At 42.5% G+C, this 16,448-nt stretch overlaps 3 protein-coding genes across 6 annotated transcripts in view; 1 reads left to right on the top strand and 2 right to left on the bottom strand.

Moving 5' to 3' along the window:
• Nucleotides 1–41: 41 nt before the first annotated feature.
• On the bottom strand, nucleotides 42–3,736 carry LOC112259628 (histone-lysine N-methyltransferase, H3 lysine-79 specific; the record flags this gene model as incomplete). Its single annotated transcript, XM_042328887.1, has 6 exons — nucleotides 3,581–3,736; nucleotides 3,229–3,430; nucleotides 2,235–2,300; nucleotides 1,860–1,971; nucleotides 1,616–1,677; nucleotides 42–1,418 (listed from the first exon to the last, which is right to left on the bottom strand). Coding segments are annotated over exons 2-6 (1,755 nt in total), but the record flags the coding sequence as incomplete, so codon positions are not given.
• Nucleotides 3,737–5,243: 1,507 nt separating this feature from the next.
• lg10h14orf119 (linkage group 10 C14orf119 homolog) lies at nucleotides 5,244–8,082 on the top strand. Of its 2 annotated transcripts, none has more exons than XM_024436107.2 (3): nucleotides 5,244–5,276; nucleotides 6,684–7,121; nucleotides 7,256–7,580. In XM_024436107.2, exons 1-3 carry the CDS (start codon nucleotides 5,259–5,261, stop codon nucleotides 7,427–7,429), a joined length of 630 nt encoding a protein of 209 aa, XP_024291875.1. In that variant the 5' UTR covers nucleotides 5,244–5,258; the 3' UTR covers nucleotides 7,430–7,580. The 2 variants fall into 2 exon arrangements, with proteins under 2 accessions (XP_024291875.1, XP_024291876.1); XM_024436108.2 differs by lacking the exon at nucleotides 5,244–5,276 and adding an exon at nucleotides 5,360–5,698 and having other exon boundaries at nucleotides 7,256–8,082.
• si:ch211-14a17.10 (putative leucine-rich repeat-containing protein DDB_G0290503) overlaps nucleotides 8,083–16,448 on the bottom strand; it is a 28,129-nt gene continuing 19,763 nt past the window's right edge. The window contains exons 46-70 of one of the 3 annotated variants that reach the window (XM_042328868.1): nucleotides 16,255–16,338; nucleotides 15,970–16,038; nucleotides 15,768–15,857; nucleotides 15,512–15,601; nucleotides 15,299–15,388; nucleotides 13,558–13,647; nucleotides 13,348–13,437; nucleotides 13,124–13,186; nucleotides 12,912–12,974; nucleotides 12,733–12,801; nucleotides 12,548–12,625; nucleotides 12,356–12,442; nucleotides 12,141–12,224; nucleotides 11,856–11,924; nucleotides 11,654–11,743; nucleotides 11,398–11,487; nucleotides 11,185–11,274; nucleotides 9,925–10,014; nucleotides 9,717–9,806; nucleotides 9,535–9,597; nucleotides 9,394–9,456; nucleotides 9,167–9,313; nucleotides 8,972–9,013; nucleotides 8,842–8,877; nucleotides 8,083–8,739 (exon numbers count right to left, since the gene is read on the bottom strand). In XM_042328868.1, coding sequence (XP_042184802.1) covers nucleotides 8,186–8,739; nucleotides 8,842–8,877; nucleotides 8,972–9,013; nucleotides 9,167–9,313; nucleotides 9,394–9,456; nucleotides 9,535–9,597; nucleotides 9,717–9,806; nucleotides 9,925–10,014; nucleotides 11,185–11,274; nucleotides 11,398–11,487; nucleotides 11,654–11,743; nucleotides 11,856–11,924; nucleotides 12,141–12,224; nucleotides 12,356–12,442; nucleotides 12,548–12,625; nucleotides 12,733–12,801; nucleotides 12,912–12,974; nucleotides 13,124–13,186; nucleotides 13,348–13,437; nucleotides 13,558–13,647; nucleotides 15,299–15,388; nucleotides 15,512–15,601; nucleotides 15,768–15,857; nucleotides 15,970–16,038; nucleotides 16,255–16,338 — 2,471 coding nt within the window. In that variant the 3' untranslated portion in view covers nucleotides 8,083–8,185. The remainder of the gene's footprint in view (nucleotides 8,740–8,841; nucleotides 8,878–8,971; nucleotides 9,014–9,166; nucleotides 9,314–9,393; nucleotides 9,457–9,534; nucleotides 9,598–9,716; nucleotides 9,807–9,924; nucleotides 10,015–11,184; nucleotides 11,275–11,397; nucleotides 11,488–11,653; nucleotides 11,744–11,855; nucleotides 11,925–12,140; nucleotides 12,225–12,355; nucleotides 12,443–12,547; nucleotides 12,626–12,732; nucleotides 12,802–12,911; nucleotides 12,975–13,123; nucleotides 13,187–13,347; nucleotides 13,438–13,557; nucleotides 13,648–15,298; nucleotides 15,389–15,511; nucleotides 15,602–15,767; nucleotides 15,858–15,969; nucleotides 16,039–16,254; nucleotides 16,339–16,448) is intronic. The other 2 variants (XM_042328869.1, XM_042328870.1) reach the window with 2 other exon arrangements.

Consider the following 16,448-nt stretch of genomic DNA (forward strand, 5'->3'; position numbering starts at 1 on the left):
TCCTCCCTCTCTCTCTCCAAAGCCTTCTCCTCCTCCCTCTCTCTCTCCAAAGCCTTCTCCTCCTCCAAAACCTTCTCCTTCCTCTCGCTCTCCAAAGCCTTCTCCTTCCTCTCCAAAGCTTTCTCCTTCTCTCTCTCCTGCTCCAAAGCTCGCTCCATGGCTCTCTGCGTTTCTAATTGCATAGCTTTCTCTCGCTCTTCCCTCTCTTTTGCCAAAGCTTTCTCTCTTTCCTCCTCTTCTCGTTCAAGAGCTTGCGCCCTCTCTCGCGCCAAAGCCCGCTCCTTCCTTTCTTGCTCCAAAGCTTTCTCTCGCTCCAAAGCCTTCTCCCTCTCCTTCCGCTCTCGCGCCAAAGCTTTCTCTCTCTCCTTCCTCTCTTGCTCCAAAGCTCTTTCCCTCTCTTGCTCCACAGCATGCTGTTGCTCAAATATTCTCTGGCTCTCCAGTCTTTCCTGCTCCACGGCACCAAGTCGCTCTTGCTCAGTGGATTTTTCTCTTTCACTCTCTGCCTGCAGCTCCTTTTCCTTGTTGTTTTCTTGCGGCCATGCAGCATCTCTCTCTTCCATAATAGTGGGCCTAAGCACACTCACAGGAACTTCACTGTGGGGGAGATGGCATCCAAGAGCTCCCTGGTTTGTTACTGGAACCAGTCTGGGGAAGGGCAAACTGGCTGCAGCATTGGTTGTGTGGGTGATGGCAGACACTGTGCCCTCTTGAGGACCTCTACCAGAAGACATTGTTGCAGTTGCAGCATTGTTGTCCTGCCTCTCTGCATCCCCACGCCCATGCCACCCAACTCCAGAGAAAGCCCCCTCTGATGCCATTTTACGTGCCAGCAGGGTCAGTGGACCAGGCTTGCGCTCTGTGTTGCTTTGTGGATCTGGGCTGCTACTACAACTGCCACTGCTAGAGGAGCCAGAGCTGGAGGTACTGGAAGTACGCTGCCTAGCTGGGGGCTCACCTGGACTAGGGGGGCTTTGTTTAGGGGTATCAGGCAGTGGGAATGATAACTCTGGGGGAGGGGATGGAGGAGGGGTAGGCTGTCGAAGCTGCGGAGACAATAGGGGGGGAATGTGCTGTGGGTGTTGGCGGGATCCTCCAGACCTTGCTCTTGCTAGTTGGCCTCTTGGTGGCTCTCCTAGATTCCTCCTCCTGGCACCGCTATCCCAGCCCTCATCAGCGCCGTCATCGTCACTAGCTGCTGGGACTTGACTAGAGGTTGGGACTCTCTCTGATCTCTGCTCGTCAACAGCTACACGCAAAGCCAGAGAGGAAACAGCAGCAGAGGTAGGGGCAGGTGGAGGAGACACATGGCCGTCTCTGGACATGTGCCCCTCTCCCTCTCTTGCTGGGCCTGCTAGTCCCTTTCCCTCGGAGAGGCCAAAAAGTTTGTGCTGGTCAACCAACATGGGTGCGACATCCTGATGAGGTCAGAAAGAGAGTTGAGATCGAGTATGTAGCAGGACTATGCCAGACTTTCTCCCATGCAAGCAATTATTCAAGCCTTGATTAAACTGCATGTAAGATCAGGTCAATCATGCAAGATTCTCATACATGCAAGTTGTACAACAAGAGACTTAAAAACCCGAAAGAATACAGTGATTAGTCAGCAAAAAACCTGGTCTGGGGCAGCACAGGCAGCGCTGTTATTGTCCTGTGTGTGGTCCTCTTTGTCTGTATCTGGAAAAACATAGTAGTGATATGTAAGAGGGGAAAGTACCCTCAGCAAGAAATGAGTCAGCTGATCTGATTTGATACACAAACAAAGCTCTCTCAGTAAAGGCATGGAGCGGTCATGTAAACTACTCGAGCATAAACCCAAAGCCAATATGTACAGGTGAGGGGGGGCACTGCCAACTTACCATCATCTTCAACTGCTTCCCGGGCCTCTCTCTCCAGACGCTGCCTCAAGAGCTCCTGCTGTTTTGCCAAATACTGCTTTATGAAGCTGTTCTGGCTCATCTCTTCACCAATCTGAAATACACAAGACAAACAGAGACTAATAAAATCCTTGCCGATAACCATCCTCTTAAAGAAGTAATCAGAGAAACTGCCAAATATCTACAAGGAGACGATTTAATTATGTTATGGTTCAATCTAAAAAATATATATACAAAAATAAGGAAGAAAGTCACACTATACATACTCCCAACAATTTAATGGGTAAACCTAACCAATGTTATTCTTCATGGTGCTAAAACATGATCCTTGCTATGCAACATCCTGATAGGTCTCACCTGGGAGTTTGGCTGCAGTCCTATGTGATGGTGTGAGGTTCTCTGGAGGTTCTCCAGCATGAGAGCCTGTCACAAACATAAGAAGGGATTATGACAAACAGTAAACAACCGTTAACTCCCTAAATAATTAGTAATTGTTGTATTGCATCTGATAATCATGTTGTTGAGCTTGCTCCACGATGTGCTCAGAGGAAAGCACACACACGGCAGAAACAGGCATGTGTGAACCAGTATCTGGGCCGAGGAGCACACGATGAATATCATCCTTCTCTGCCCAGATACTGGTTCAACTGACTTGGAACACTTCAGCAAAACATCACAGTCAAGATCAACGTCTCATAGTCGTAGAAGAAGCGTAGATTGGCCAATATAATACAACACTTAACTAGTTAGTAGGCCTTATAATATATTTAAAAACTACTTGTTTGTTAGATGTATCTCATGCTACTTGCAATCCAGTTGGATGGCTAACATCACATCTTCTAATTATACAATCAAGCAAGAATTCGTAGATGATCCGAGGCCCAAAACCAAATAACATGTAATTATTATTCATTATTTTGTTTACTACGCTTCCCAAAAGCTTACTAGGTTAAAGTATAGTAAATAGAATATTACTTTGCAGGCTCGTCCACGTCCCACCCCCAACTCGTGCACATCAACAAAGCGCAGACTTTGCCGCGGTCGATAAAACTAGTTATCACCAGCAATAGTTAGCCATCAGACGTGTCTCATATTAACAACACACGTCCATTTAAACTTCGGTTAACAAGTTATTCATCAAACGAGCCATCAAATGTTTTACAACATAGCACAAAGCTTCCAGCGACGACAAAACATCAACACCACATAAAGTAAACAGCACACACATTTTTATTCTCAAACTAGGCAAGCACTCCGGCCTGCAAGACAAGCATCCGCCAGTCTACTAGCCAACACCGAGGGTTTAGCGACTGCAGGTTATAAATTGTCTCTGATCCTTAACGAAACGTACCCCTTTGAGTCTCTTAACGAGAGTATTTTTCTGTCCGCTTTTAGGAAGTCCGCGCTCCTCTAAAGCAGCTTTCAAATCCGCCACGCGAAGTGATTGTAGCGGCCTCCCGTCCAGTTTAACGTCTTCGAGGTCCGCCATTTTCCCTTTCCACTCGTTCGCGTCAGCAACGCCTTCCTTCAACCAACGTCAGAGTAGACAACTTCTGGAAGAAGTGTAAACTGAATGACATTCTTAGATTTTATTAAAATAGGATACATACATTGGATGGTGGATTGTTATCTACACACGCTATTCACTGTGAATTTGCAGAAATAACATACCTAAACATTATTTAGAAATGGTAATTTCCTACATTGTTATTTGTGCCGACAGGGGGTACTCTTTCACGTGTCCAAATCATCTTTGGGTCATGTCAAATGAGAAGGGGACCCATAATTATCTTTGGTCTGACCGCCGCCGTGTCTAGAGAAACCAGAGAGAAAGAGGAAGAGAGAGACCCAACTCAGCGGAAAATCTGTCCTCCAGCAGGTGCCAATTTGTCATTGTTTCGCACACCAAGCAAGGATTTTTTTGTATGGAGATCACTGAGTTTGAGTTTTTACCCGACAAAGTCATGTTAGGATATATATCTGTTATCCTGTTAACTTTTGTGCCGAATCCACTGCAGTGTTTATGGTCATGTTGCAGGAGTGTGTAGGAGGGTGATTCCAAGATGTGGGTAGTGTGCAGGGGAGCATGGGACTGAGTATGTTGTAGTTTTGGTGGATAAAATTGTGTCACCTATAGGGATCCTCATGTTGCTGGGGATCGGAAGTGTCCCAGAGTCAGAATAGTGCAAAGGAGTCGTATGCAGAAGCAGAGAAGAAAGTAGAGGAGGATGGGTCAAGGGTGAGAGGATCCTTGTGAGTAGTAGATCTGTGCCAGTACAGATGGATGGGCCATTGAGTGATATGCCTCAGTAATGTTGGTTTCTTAGCATTCATAGCAATGGTTATCCACTGTACCGCAGAAATATAACGTAAATAACAGAAAATAGATTTTGTGGTGGCAGCTGCAGATAATTATTTGGGTATACGAGATTTGACTTAAGAAGAGTTACAGGGTGTGTTGAGTGGTGGTGTCCTGTCCTCCCAGGTCATTGGCATGGTGCAGGAGCAGATAGGGTCAAGTAGTGGAATGGGGTAGTGGGTTTTTGAGTGTAGGTTTAGTTGGAAGGTTTTTATTTTTATGAAATAGTGGTATATGTGTAGTGTTAATTGATGGTGCAATGTTTCGCTTTTATATGTGTGTATCACAAAATGTAACATGTTTGACCACACACACTACCGCACAGTAGGTGGCGGCATGCACAAACAAAATGTGCGAACGCCAAGATAACCAAAGAAGAAGAATACAGTGCCATAATTGCTGCAGCATGACTAAAAAGAGCGTCCTGGCCCTGCAAATACATGAGCAACTCGCTGTCTGTATGACACTTGTCGTTGATCCTAGTACCCACGCCTTGTGATGAGATGAGTATAGGCTCTGACTCGGCACTACGTCTGCTTTTAAGTAGACAAGGTCGTCTCCAACATCCTTCAATAACATCCGTCCGACTTTGTTACCGTGTAGGTATTGGTACGCCTCCGGACTTTTTAAGTTGCTCATCGCCTTACCATCGCAAGCTACGGATTCAACAAAGTAAGTACGTGATACAAGACGACTTCGTCACGTCGTCTTCCCAACCATCAATTACGGAGGGTAGAGGTAGGCTAATTAATACCCTTTTTGATCTCCGTCAGGTTGTGTTCCCATATCATTATTAGTTTTTGCAAGCTCTTCATGAATGTTTGTTTACTTCGAACCGGAAATAACGCCCATAATTCGCGCAAGGCATCATGGGACACGGGAAACTCATGCATAGAACAATGAGAGAGATATTTCACCGGATGTATAAATGTGAAGCATCCGGTTGACATTTCCACTCACGACCAAAAGTGAGAGGAAGCCCAGTGGCTGAAGGTGGAACTACATGGAATTTGGCCGACATTATGATAATTTACTCATCGGTGAAACATTTGATCTCAATTGTTTTTTTCGTCTCAATACAGTTTGTTCCCGAAACTAGAATATGTTACGAACAGAGTGGACTAAGTTTTGTAGACTCGACCCTTTGCTAAAATGTAAAAAAATTGCGTCGTTTAAGAGTGCAAATATGAATTGAGTTATTGTACACGCAGACTTCAGAGTATGCGTTCCCCAACTGGGAAATGTACGCTAAAACGCGCCAATAAGATTGCGCTAGCTCGTACTTGGCTCTGCCCACTATGGCTCATTTGTTCCAATTTGAAACGACAGGCTGTGGTCTATCTTGGTTTAGTTATAAAATGTATTTGGTGCCAGTGCGGCTCGGTTCAGTTGGAGGTTGCAACATGTTGAAAATAATAACGTGACTTGTAAAAAAAAAAAAAAAAAAAAAAAACGCTTAATGGTGAGGAATGTGTTTTAGATATCTAAGCATGTCTGGTGGTTTAAGTCGTTAATTTTCCATATCAAATGTTACCGGCGTTTGGTACACTGCTAACTACCAAACAAGGAAGTGCCATTGCTGTCTAGCTAGCTACTGTTGTGGTCGAAGCAGATATAATTAACACAAACAACTGGTTACAATAGCCAGCTATCGATATAACATGATCGAAGGGGATGTCCAAGTTCGCTGGTAAACTAGCCCTTGATCATGACTATCAGTTCTATTACACATACAAGTAATTGGACGAAGGCGTATTCTGTGGGGTGGGGAGATTTGTTAAGAGCCACGTCGCTTGTGGTACGGTTTTGGAAGCATAAGGACCTTATCTTTCATATAGGCCAAAACAAAAGGTGAAATTGATACACCCATTTTATAGTGTTCCCACACAGACATATTGACATGTTACAGAGCTTGTTTACGGAAGCCAGAGTTGACTACCAGTGCTAAATGAGCTATCAGCACCCCCGAACACTTGTGTGTAAATGGAAGTCAGACGGCACAAATATGTTGTCCCTGGAAAAATAGTTGGCTGTGTTAAAACGGTGTACTGTACAATAAGTTTGTGGCACCTTAATTGTGGAGGACAAGCTCGTGGTAATTGCTGGAGTGGAATGGTATCAAACATGGTTTCCATTAATTATTATTTTTTCCTGTGAACTGATAATAGAGGAATTTGTTTCTGAGTATCAATTCATGCTTAGATGGAGCATTTGGCTGTTTTGGCTTCTAGAGCCAGTTTGCCCTAACATGTACGGACTAAGGATTAACATTCTTGGACTAAGGATTAACATTATGCTCAATTAGTCCAACATTGGGCTAGGTGGTAAATAACATATCCTGATCCCGTATCTATTAGGCTAGCTAGTTGGACATGCCATCTCATCTGTTTATGTAAATATGACATGAGACATTTATTTACCATTGTTTTTATTCTGTTTTTCCAAAGATGTCCTGGTTCTTCCATGTCAATCAAGGCTCAAACCAGCAGCCCCCTGTCATGATGCCCCCAGCTGCTGGTGCCCTGTCTAGCAACACACACTATCCGACAATCAGTAGCAACACACTGGATACAGCTAACACTGCTGGGCAGGGTTGGCTCTGCACACAGTCCAGTTCGTCTTCACCCAGCCTGGCAGACTTTCCGTCAGTACCACAGGGTTTAGTGCCTCCCAGCTTGGAGAACCTATCTTGTACCTCTCTGAAGTCAGCGGCAGGCAGAGAGCCCCTACCACTCTCCTACGTAACTCTTCAGGAGCAGCGTTGTGTATTGAGCTGGTTCTTGAGCTGGAGCACTGCCCAGAGGGAAAGGTTTCTGCAGGACCTGTTGGGGAAAGCTGTGCCAGGGAAAGTGTGTACCCTCCTCGAGTCGCTCAATACGCTACAGGTACAACCCATCCTGCTATCACAATTATTTAATGGTTTGTCCTACAGTTCGTTACCAGCTACTAGTAATGTAACAGTCATGTTGATCTCATTTGCACTGAAACCTCGCCACCATCTGTTCCTTTCTGATTCTAGGTTAAGGACAGCCCACCAAATATTTTTGAGTGCCAACTGCGCCTCTGGACCCAATGGTTTGAGTCATGGAATGAGGAGGAGAGGAACAGTTTCCTGCACATTCTAGAAGAGAGAGACCCAATCTTTGTTGCCCACTTTTACAGAGGTGTAGCTGGGACAGCAGGCAGGGATTGAGGGATACAGGAGAAGAGGGTGTAGAATGGATTGGCAATGCGTGGGTGGAAGACAGAAACAAGTTAGGTTGGAGTGGTACATAGGGAAGCATATGTGTGGAGACAGTGAAGAACAGCCCAGTGGTTAAGAGCATTGGGCTAGTAACTGACAGGTTGCTGGTTCGAATCCCTGAGCCAACTAGGTTAAAAATGTTGATGTGCCCTTGAGCAAGGCACTTAACCCTAATTGCTCATGTAAGTCATTCTGGATAAGAGTGTCTGCTAAATGACTAAAATATATGTACAATCGTTTTCTGGCTAGGGCTGAGATGAATCTAGTAACATATGAGAAAGCCCTTATAGTATTGATACATTCTGTTGACCACATACTTGAGGGTATTACAGAAGATGGACTGAATAAGGTGAACATATTTATTTAATTCTCTATTACCAAACGAATGGATAGATGTAATATCCTTATTGATCAACCTTTTTCCTCTTCTCTCAGTGCAGTTACACCATGGCTGTGTTCAGGTAAAATGGAGTGAGTGTAGACTAGAGGTAGATAAAGTCAGAGGCCAGGTCCAATTCTGTTACCAGTGGGAATGCTTCTACTTCTGTAATGATCTTGAACAGTTTTTCTACAATGCCAGAAATAAAATGCCATTTCATAGATCAGGTGCAATATTTTATTTGTTGAATGATTGAAAATGCATAATTGAAATGACTTTATCTTGAATCACTACCACAGAAATTAATTTGATTTCAAATGCATTCTCTAGTCTATCCATGACACCGAACCAACACGAGTTAAGACAATCGGAGCATCCTCATCATTAGTCTCCAGACAGGCATTGAAGAATGGATATAGTTTATCTGTGAATCTATTGCCTGTGAATGTATGGAGAAGAGACCTGGTATCTGCATTGTAGAAAGAGACCTCTCCCTTCTTGTAGTCTAAAAGTATTCCAAACTTCTGGGGGACTGCAGGCAGCTGAATATCAAGTGGCCGAGCTGCAAGGGCTTTGAGCACACCTTGTTTTGTCAAGATTATGGTCCAGTAGCCTTCTGCTGGTTTTAGTTTCAGCTGCCCCTTCCTATTAGCTGATCCTCTGGCAACTCCGATATTGTAACATGTCTTCCCAGCCACTTCAACCTCCCAGTAATTTCTCCCCCTGTTAAACCCAGTCTTTCCAAGAGCAGCAAGAGACAAGTCATACCGCCCTGGATCGTTGGGGACATTCTGTCGCTGTTGTGCTACAGACATTACTGTCTCATCCGCTGACAGAATGATTTTAGGATGGGCTGTGTCCGGGTCAAAGGCCACCTTAGCTGTGGGTAGAGAGGAATGGATATAGTAATGTTCTCTACTGCACAGAGCCAGACATTCATGCAATATCCATTCAATGTTTGTCAATTATCTTCCAGACTTACTGCTATGGACAACCGTTTCTGGATCTACCACAAGATCTAAGAGAGGAGTGCAACCCAAACGCATTGTATTAATTCACAATAAAAGCTTTGACATGTTTTTGTCTGAAAAAGGTAAACATACACATCTTACCTTGTAAATTCATCTTGAGTTTGTCATTCTCCTCTTGCAAACCTTTAGAGTGAAAGGGGAGAGACGGCCAACGTGACAACCCCTCAAAATTATTTACAGTAATTAAGGCTATTGTTGAACTCTTTCACATGTTCAGTATTTGGTTTACATTATCACTGTCCTGTTGATTGGTCACTGATAATATGAATATCTCACTCTTATTTCTCTCCTGTAGTCTGGCATTGTCATCCTTGCTGTCTCTGAGTTGCTGCTGCAGTCTATTGAAGGCTGCCTCCTTCTCTCGCAATTGCTGCTGCATTTTAAGCAAGTCCTCTTGGTTTTGATCCGTTTGAAGCTGTACCTCTGTGTGATAAATGTTGTTCAGTACACCAAATTCAGCAAATCATTTAAACTCCATACATCGATTCAAAGGACAATCTCACCTTTGCACCTGTGCTGGATTTCATCACATTCCATTTTCATTTCCTTCTGAAATTTCTCCAGCTCTAAAAGAGATAAAAGAGAAGTTAAAATATTTTCCCCCAAGATGACCAGAAACAATTTCAGGGACCTGTGTGTCACACCTCTGTTTTTGGAGTCAAGTCTTGCATTCAGCTTCTCCTTGGCCTTAAGTTGTTCCTGTAGCCCTGGGTAGAAGGAAAGCTAAATTAATCATAATGACAAAAGAGAATGATTTCCCAAACCCATTTACTTTTTAACACCATTCAACGTGAAATGATTATACATAAATGGAACATGGACAAACCAGAGATTTCTGATGCACTTTTATCTTTGGCTTTTGAAGCTTCCGTTTGTATTGCTTTCATTTGTTCATGTAGTTCAATGATCTTCAGAACTGAAATAACAGAACAAAAAGGCACTGTAATTCAATACTAACATCAAATCATGGTATTCAACCTTTTAGAAGATTATAAATGTTTAATGACTTCTAATGACTACTCTTGTCAACATACTCTGTTCTGCATTTTTGGCATCTACAGCCCTCAGTTGTGTAGTGTTTTCTTCAAGCTGCTTGCTCTTCTGCTTCAGTAGACTCTGAAGATCTGAGGAGGAAAGATATTTATTTACAGTGCAGTCGGAAAGTACAGCCTTATTCTAAAATGGATTACATAATTTTCCCCTCATCAGTCTACACACAATACCCCATAATGACAAAGCAAAAACTGGTTGAGAATTTCATCAAGGATCTCTCTACTTTGATCCACTCATCTTTCACTCAATCCTGACGAGTCTCCCAGTCCCTTCTGCTGAAAAACATGATGCTTCCACCGCCATGCTTCACTGTGTGGATGGTATTGGTCAAATGAGCGGTGCCTGGTTTCCTCATGCCTGGCATTCAGAACAAGAGTTCAAACTTGGTTTCATCAGACCAGAAAATCCTGTTTTTCATGGTCTGAAAGTCCTGTCATGTGCCTTTTACTGAGGAGTGGCTTCCGTCTGGCCACACTACCATAAAGGCCTCATTGGTGGAGTGCTGCAGAGATGGTTTTCCTTCTGGAAGGTTCGTCCATCTCCACAAAGGAACTCTGGAGCTCTGCCAGAGTGACCATCAGGTTCTCGGTCACCTCTGACCAAGGTCCTTCTCCCCGATTGCTCAGTTTGGCCGGGCGGCCAGCTCTTGGAAGAGTCTTGGAAGAGATCTGTGCATCGACCACAATCCTGTCTTAGGGTTCTACGGACAATTCCTTAGACCTCATGGCTTGGTTTTTGCTCTGACATGCACTGTCAACTGTGGGTCATTATATAGATAGGTGGGTGCCTTTCCAAATCATGTCCAATCAATTGCATTTACCACAGCTGGACTGAAGTTGGAGAAGTTGTAGAAACATCAAGGATGATCAATGGAGACAGGATGCACCTGAGCTGAATTTCGGGTCTCATAGCAAAGGGTCTGAATACTTATGTCAATAAGGTATTTCAGTTTTTTTTAAATAATAGATTTGCTAAAAATTCAAAAAAACATTTTTCTCTTTGTCATTATGGGGTAATGTGTAGATTGATGAGGAGCATTTTTTAATTAATCCATTTTAGAATATGGCTGTAATGTAACAAAATATGGGAAAAGTGAGGGAGTCTGAATACTTTCCGAATACACTGTATCTTACCAATTATAATCTCCCCTGTGTTAAGATAGCGTCCACTTTAAACTAAATGTTTCCCTTCGCATCAACCCAACAAGACGTTCAATAGTATTTTAATTAAACAAAATGTACCTTCCATCTTGTCAGCACTTCTCCGTTTGAGCTCTGATAATGTTCTTTCTAACTCTGTCAGTTTGTTACGAAGTCCCATGATCTCTGCAACTGAAAAATAAAAGCATGCCACTGGATGAAGCATTCAAAAACAGAAGTCACCCTCCAAATAATTGAGAAATAATTAACTTGTAGATTATAGATAAACTCCTTGAAACATGCTTGACAACTTACTGAGTTGTGGAATTCTACTGTCAGTTTCTTTCAGCTCGTCTTTCTTTTCATTCAGCTGGTCTCTCGTCTCCTGTAGCTGATTCTCTAGCTCTGAGACACACACATTATTTCAAATGTTATCCTCTTTCCACCACAAAGTTTTCTATTACACGGGTATGCCTACAGAAAAGCTCTTAATGGTAAATATAAGGATAATAAACGTTCCAGCACAAGTGTAAGAGTACTGAGGATAAAGAAAAATTACAATGGCACTCACCAGCAATCTTGGCCTCAGATGACTGATTGAACTCTAACTCTTGCCTCTGCAATCTTGTCACTTGATTTTGGAGTGCAATGATCTGCAGAACTAAATGAGCAGGGATATGCAGGATGTCACAACTTTCAACATTTGAAGTAATGTAGAAAATTCAAATCACGATTGCAGCCAACCCTGAAATGATAAGGCTTTTCACACTCACTCTGTCTACAGTTGCCATTGTTCTTCTCCTCGATTGTGGCAATCAATGCATCCAGTTCATTCTCAAGTGCTGTGGACAAGAATAATTGAAGAGCTTGAATGTTACAAGTATAATGGTATTTGAAAACTTCATGAATGGGCTAAATGCAGTGTATTGTCATCACACCATCCTATATGTCTACCAGGGAAGGACTATCCCTCTGAGGAAACATGATAACTATTGTTATTGGTCTAACATGCTGAACACATAGAGACTCCTATGTTCTTCAGAACGCCTGCTACTCACCAGCAATCTGGTCAAAGTTTGTCCCATTGCTAACTCCTTTCTGCAGGTTCAAGATCTCATTCTGTATTGCAATGATCCTTAGAACTGCAACAAACAAACAGCTTAACAATTTGAGGAATATCATATACAGATAAATACTGAGCAGGCTGGACCTAAACTGTAAAAGCTGTCTGTTCAACTGAAAACAGACTATAAAAAGGCTAAATAATACGAACCATTCTCTGGTTGAGGAGCGTTATCCTCCAGTTCCTGTGTTTTCTTTGCCAGTTCTTTGATCTTCTCATCCAGCAACTTTTGGAGCTCTGAAAGACAAGTAAAAATCATGACAGGATCAATGCTAACATATGTATATCTTTCAAAACAAACATGATTTGCCATGAATAATGCGCGGCAACAGGGATACTCACCATTGATCTTAGTTGCAGAAGTCACAGTTCTCTTCTTTAGATCGTCTACCTCATTAGTCAGGGTCCATACCTCAAGAACTGATAGAACACATTGAAATGAGCTGAGTAGTATTCTGAATCAGAAAAATAAACGAGAGTACTCGCCTCCTTCATCTGTGGGCACTGATGTATATTCATCTGCTCACCGAGTTTGTCGTTGTATCCAGTTACATTGTCCAGTTTATTCATTGCAGAACCAAGCTTATCTTGCAGATCTGTGAGAGACCAATACAAATCAGCTGTTGACTAGGTTCTATTGAATAGGGTTCATATAATTTAGATCACTCAGTGTCATCAGCAAAAGGTAGAGAGAGGTGAAGCTCACTGTCATATCGGTCCTGGAGTCCAGAGCACTGTGCATCCTTATCGCCCAGCCTCTTCTCCAGGTCTGGTTTGAGAAAACAATATTAGACTGATGAGATGCGTGCTTCTGTTTCTTTACCTGTAGTTATGATTCAAGCAGCTTTGCTCATCAAGCGTCTAGTTACACAAACTGGTGAACCAGACTAATATCAGAAGGACCTGATCTTGGCTTACCTTTGTTCTGGGCCTGACATCTGGCGCTCTCTTCCTCTCTGGCCTCTAGTTGTTCCTGAAGCGCTGTAATTGAAGTACTAATGTTAGCATACTGCTACATATACTCGGTACATCATGATGACTATACATAACAATTTCCCCAAACCCATTTCTTTTTAACACTTTTCAACATGTGAGATTTTAATGATCATACATAAGTGGAACATGAGACAAAATAGACAAACCAGAGATTTCTGATGCAGTTTCATCTTTGCCTTTTGAAACTTCAATCCGTATCTCATTCATTTGTTTCTGTAGTTCAATGATCTTCAGAACTGAAATAACAGAACAAAAAGGCACTGTGTAATTCAATACTAACATCAAATCATGGTATTCAACCTTTTAGAAGATTATAAATGTTTAATGACTTCTAATGACTACTCTTGTCAACATACTCTGTTCTGCATTTTTGGCATCTACAGCCCTCAGTTGTGTAGTGTTTTCTTCAAGCTGCTTGCTCTTCTGCTTCAGTAGACTCTGAAGATCTGAGGAGGAAAGATATTTATTTACAGTGCAGTCGGAAAGTACAGCCTTATTCTAAAATGGATTACATCATTTTCCCCTCTCATCAGTCTACACACAATACCCCATGATGACAAAGCAAAAACTGGTTTTGAGACTTTTTTGCATATTTATAAAAACATATTTTTTTAAATGAAATATCACATTTACATAAGTATTCAGACCCTTTACTCAGTACTTTGTTGAAACACCTTTGGCAGCGATTACAGCCTCGAGTCTTTGTGGGTATGACGCTACAAGCTTGGCACACCTGTATTTGGGGAGTTTCTCCCATTCTTGTCTGCAGATCCCCCTCAAGCTCTGTCAGGTTGGATGTGGAGCGTCGCTGCACAACTATTTTCAGGTCTCTCCAGATATGTTAGATCGGGTTCAAGTCCGGGCTCTGGCTGGGCCACTCAAGGACATTCAGAGACTTGTCACAAAGCCACTCCTGCATTGTCTTGGCTGTGTGCTATGGGTCATTGTCCTGTTGGAAGCTGAACCTTTGCCCTAATCTGGAGGTCCTGAGCTCTCTGGACAGGATTTCATCAAGGATCTCTCTGTACTTTGAGCCATTCATCTTTCACTCAATCCTGACTAGTCTCCCTGCCACTGAAAAACATCCCCACAGCATGATGCTGCCACCACCACGCTTCACCGTATGGATGGTATTGGCCAGATGATGAGCGGTACCTGGTTTCCTCCAGACATGACACTTGGCATTCAGAACAAGAGTTCAATATTGGTTTCATCAGACCAGAAAATCTTGTTTCTCATGGTCTGACAGTCCTGTCATGTGGGCTGTCATGTGCCTTTTATTGAGGAGTGGCTTCCGTCTGGCCATACTACCAAAAAGGCCTCATTGGTGGAGTGCTGCAGAGATGGTTTTCCTTCTGGAAGTGTCGCCCATCTCCACAAAGGCTCTTCTCCCCGATAGCTCAGTTTGGCCGGGAAGCCAGTTCTTGGAAGAGTCTTGGTGGTTCCAAACTTCTTCCATTTAAGAAGGATGGAGGCCACTGTGGGGACCTTCAGTGCTGTAGAAATGTTTTGGTGCCCTTCGCCAGATCTGTGCCTCGACCACAATCCTGTCTCGGAGCTCTATGTACAATTCCTTTGACCTCATGGCTTGGTTTCTGCTCTGACATGCACTGTCAACTGTGGGTCATTATATAGATAGGTGTGTGCCTTTCCAAATCATGTCCAATCATTTGAATTTACCACAGTTGGACTCCAATCAAGTTGTAGAAACATCAAGGATGATCAATGGAAACAGGATGCACCTGAGCTCATTTTCGAGTCTCATAGCAAAGGGTCTGAATACTTATGTCAATAAGGTATTTCAGTTTGACATTTTTAATAGATTTGCTAAAAATTCAAAAAAACATTTTTCTCTTTGTCATTATGGGGTAATGTGTAGATTGATGAGGAGCATTTTTTAATTAATCCATTTTAGAATATGGCTGTAATGTAACAAAATATGGGAAAAGTGAGGGAGTCTGAATACTTTCCGAATACACTGTATCTTACCAATTATAATCTCCCCTGTGTTAAGATAGCGTCCACTTTAAACTAAATGTTTCCCTTCGCATCAACCCAACAAGACGTTCAATAGTATTTTAATTAAACAAAATGTACCTTCCATCTTGTCAGCACTTCTCCGTTTGAGCTCTGATAATGTTCTTTCTAACTCTGTCAGTTTGTTACGAAGTCCCATGATCTCTGCAACTGAAAAATAAAAGCATGCCACTGGATGAAGCATTCAAAAACAGAAGTCACCCTCCAAATAATTGAGAAATAATTAACTTGTAGATTATAGATAAACTCCTTGAAACATGCTTGACAACTTACTGAGTTGTGGAATTCTACTGTCAGTTTCTTTCAGCTCGTCTTTCTTTTCATTCAGCTGGTCTCTCGTCTCCTGTAGCTGATTCTCTAGCTCTGAGACACACACATTATTTCAAATGTTATCCTCTTTCCACCACAAAGTTTTCTATTACACGGGTATGCCTACAGAAAAGCTCTTAATGGTAAATATAAGGATAATAAACGTTCCAGCACAAGTGTAAGAGTACTGAGGATAAAGAAAAATTACAATGGCACTCACCAGCAATCTTGGCCTCAGATGACTGATTGAACTCTAACTCTTGCCTCTGCAATCTTGTCACTTGATTTTGGAGTGCAATGATCTGCAGAACTAAATGAGCAGGGATATGCAGGATGTCACAACTTTCAACATTTGAAGTAATGTAGAAAATTCAAATCACGATTGCAGCCAACCCTGAAATGATAAGGCTTTTCACACTCACTCTGTCTACAGTTGCCATTGTTCTTCTCCTCGATTGTGGCAATCAATGCATCCAGTTCATTCTCAAGTGCTGTGGACAAGAATAATTGAAGAGCTTGAATGTTACAAGTATAATGGTATTTGAAAACTTCATGAATGGGCTAAATGCAGTGTATTGTCATCACACCATCCTATATGTCTACCAGGGAAGGACTATCCCTCTGAGGAAACATGATAACTATTGTTATTGGTCTAACATGCTGAAAACATAGAGACTCCTATGTTCTTCAGAACGCCTGCTACTCACCAGCAATCTGGTCAAAGTTTGTCCCATTGCTAACTCCTTTCTGCAGGTTCAAGATCTCATTCTGTATTGCAATGATCCTTAGAACTGCAACAAACAAACAGCTTAACAATTTGAGGAATATCATATACAGATAAATACTGAGCAGGCTGGACCTAAACTGTAAAAGCTGTCTGTTCAACTGAAAACAGACTATA

The sequence above is a fragment of the Oncorhynchus tshawytscha genome, linkage group LG10, assembly GCF_018296145.1.
Source record: "Oncorhynchus tshawytscha isolate Ot180627B linkage group LG10, Otsh_v2.0, whole genome shotgun sequence".
Lineage (NCBI taxonomy): Eukaryota > Metazoa > Chordata > Actinopteri > Salmoniformes > Salmonidae > Oncorhynchus > Oncorhynchus tshawytscha.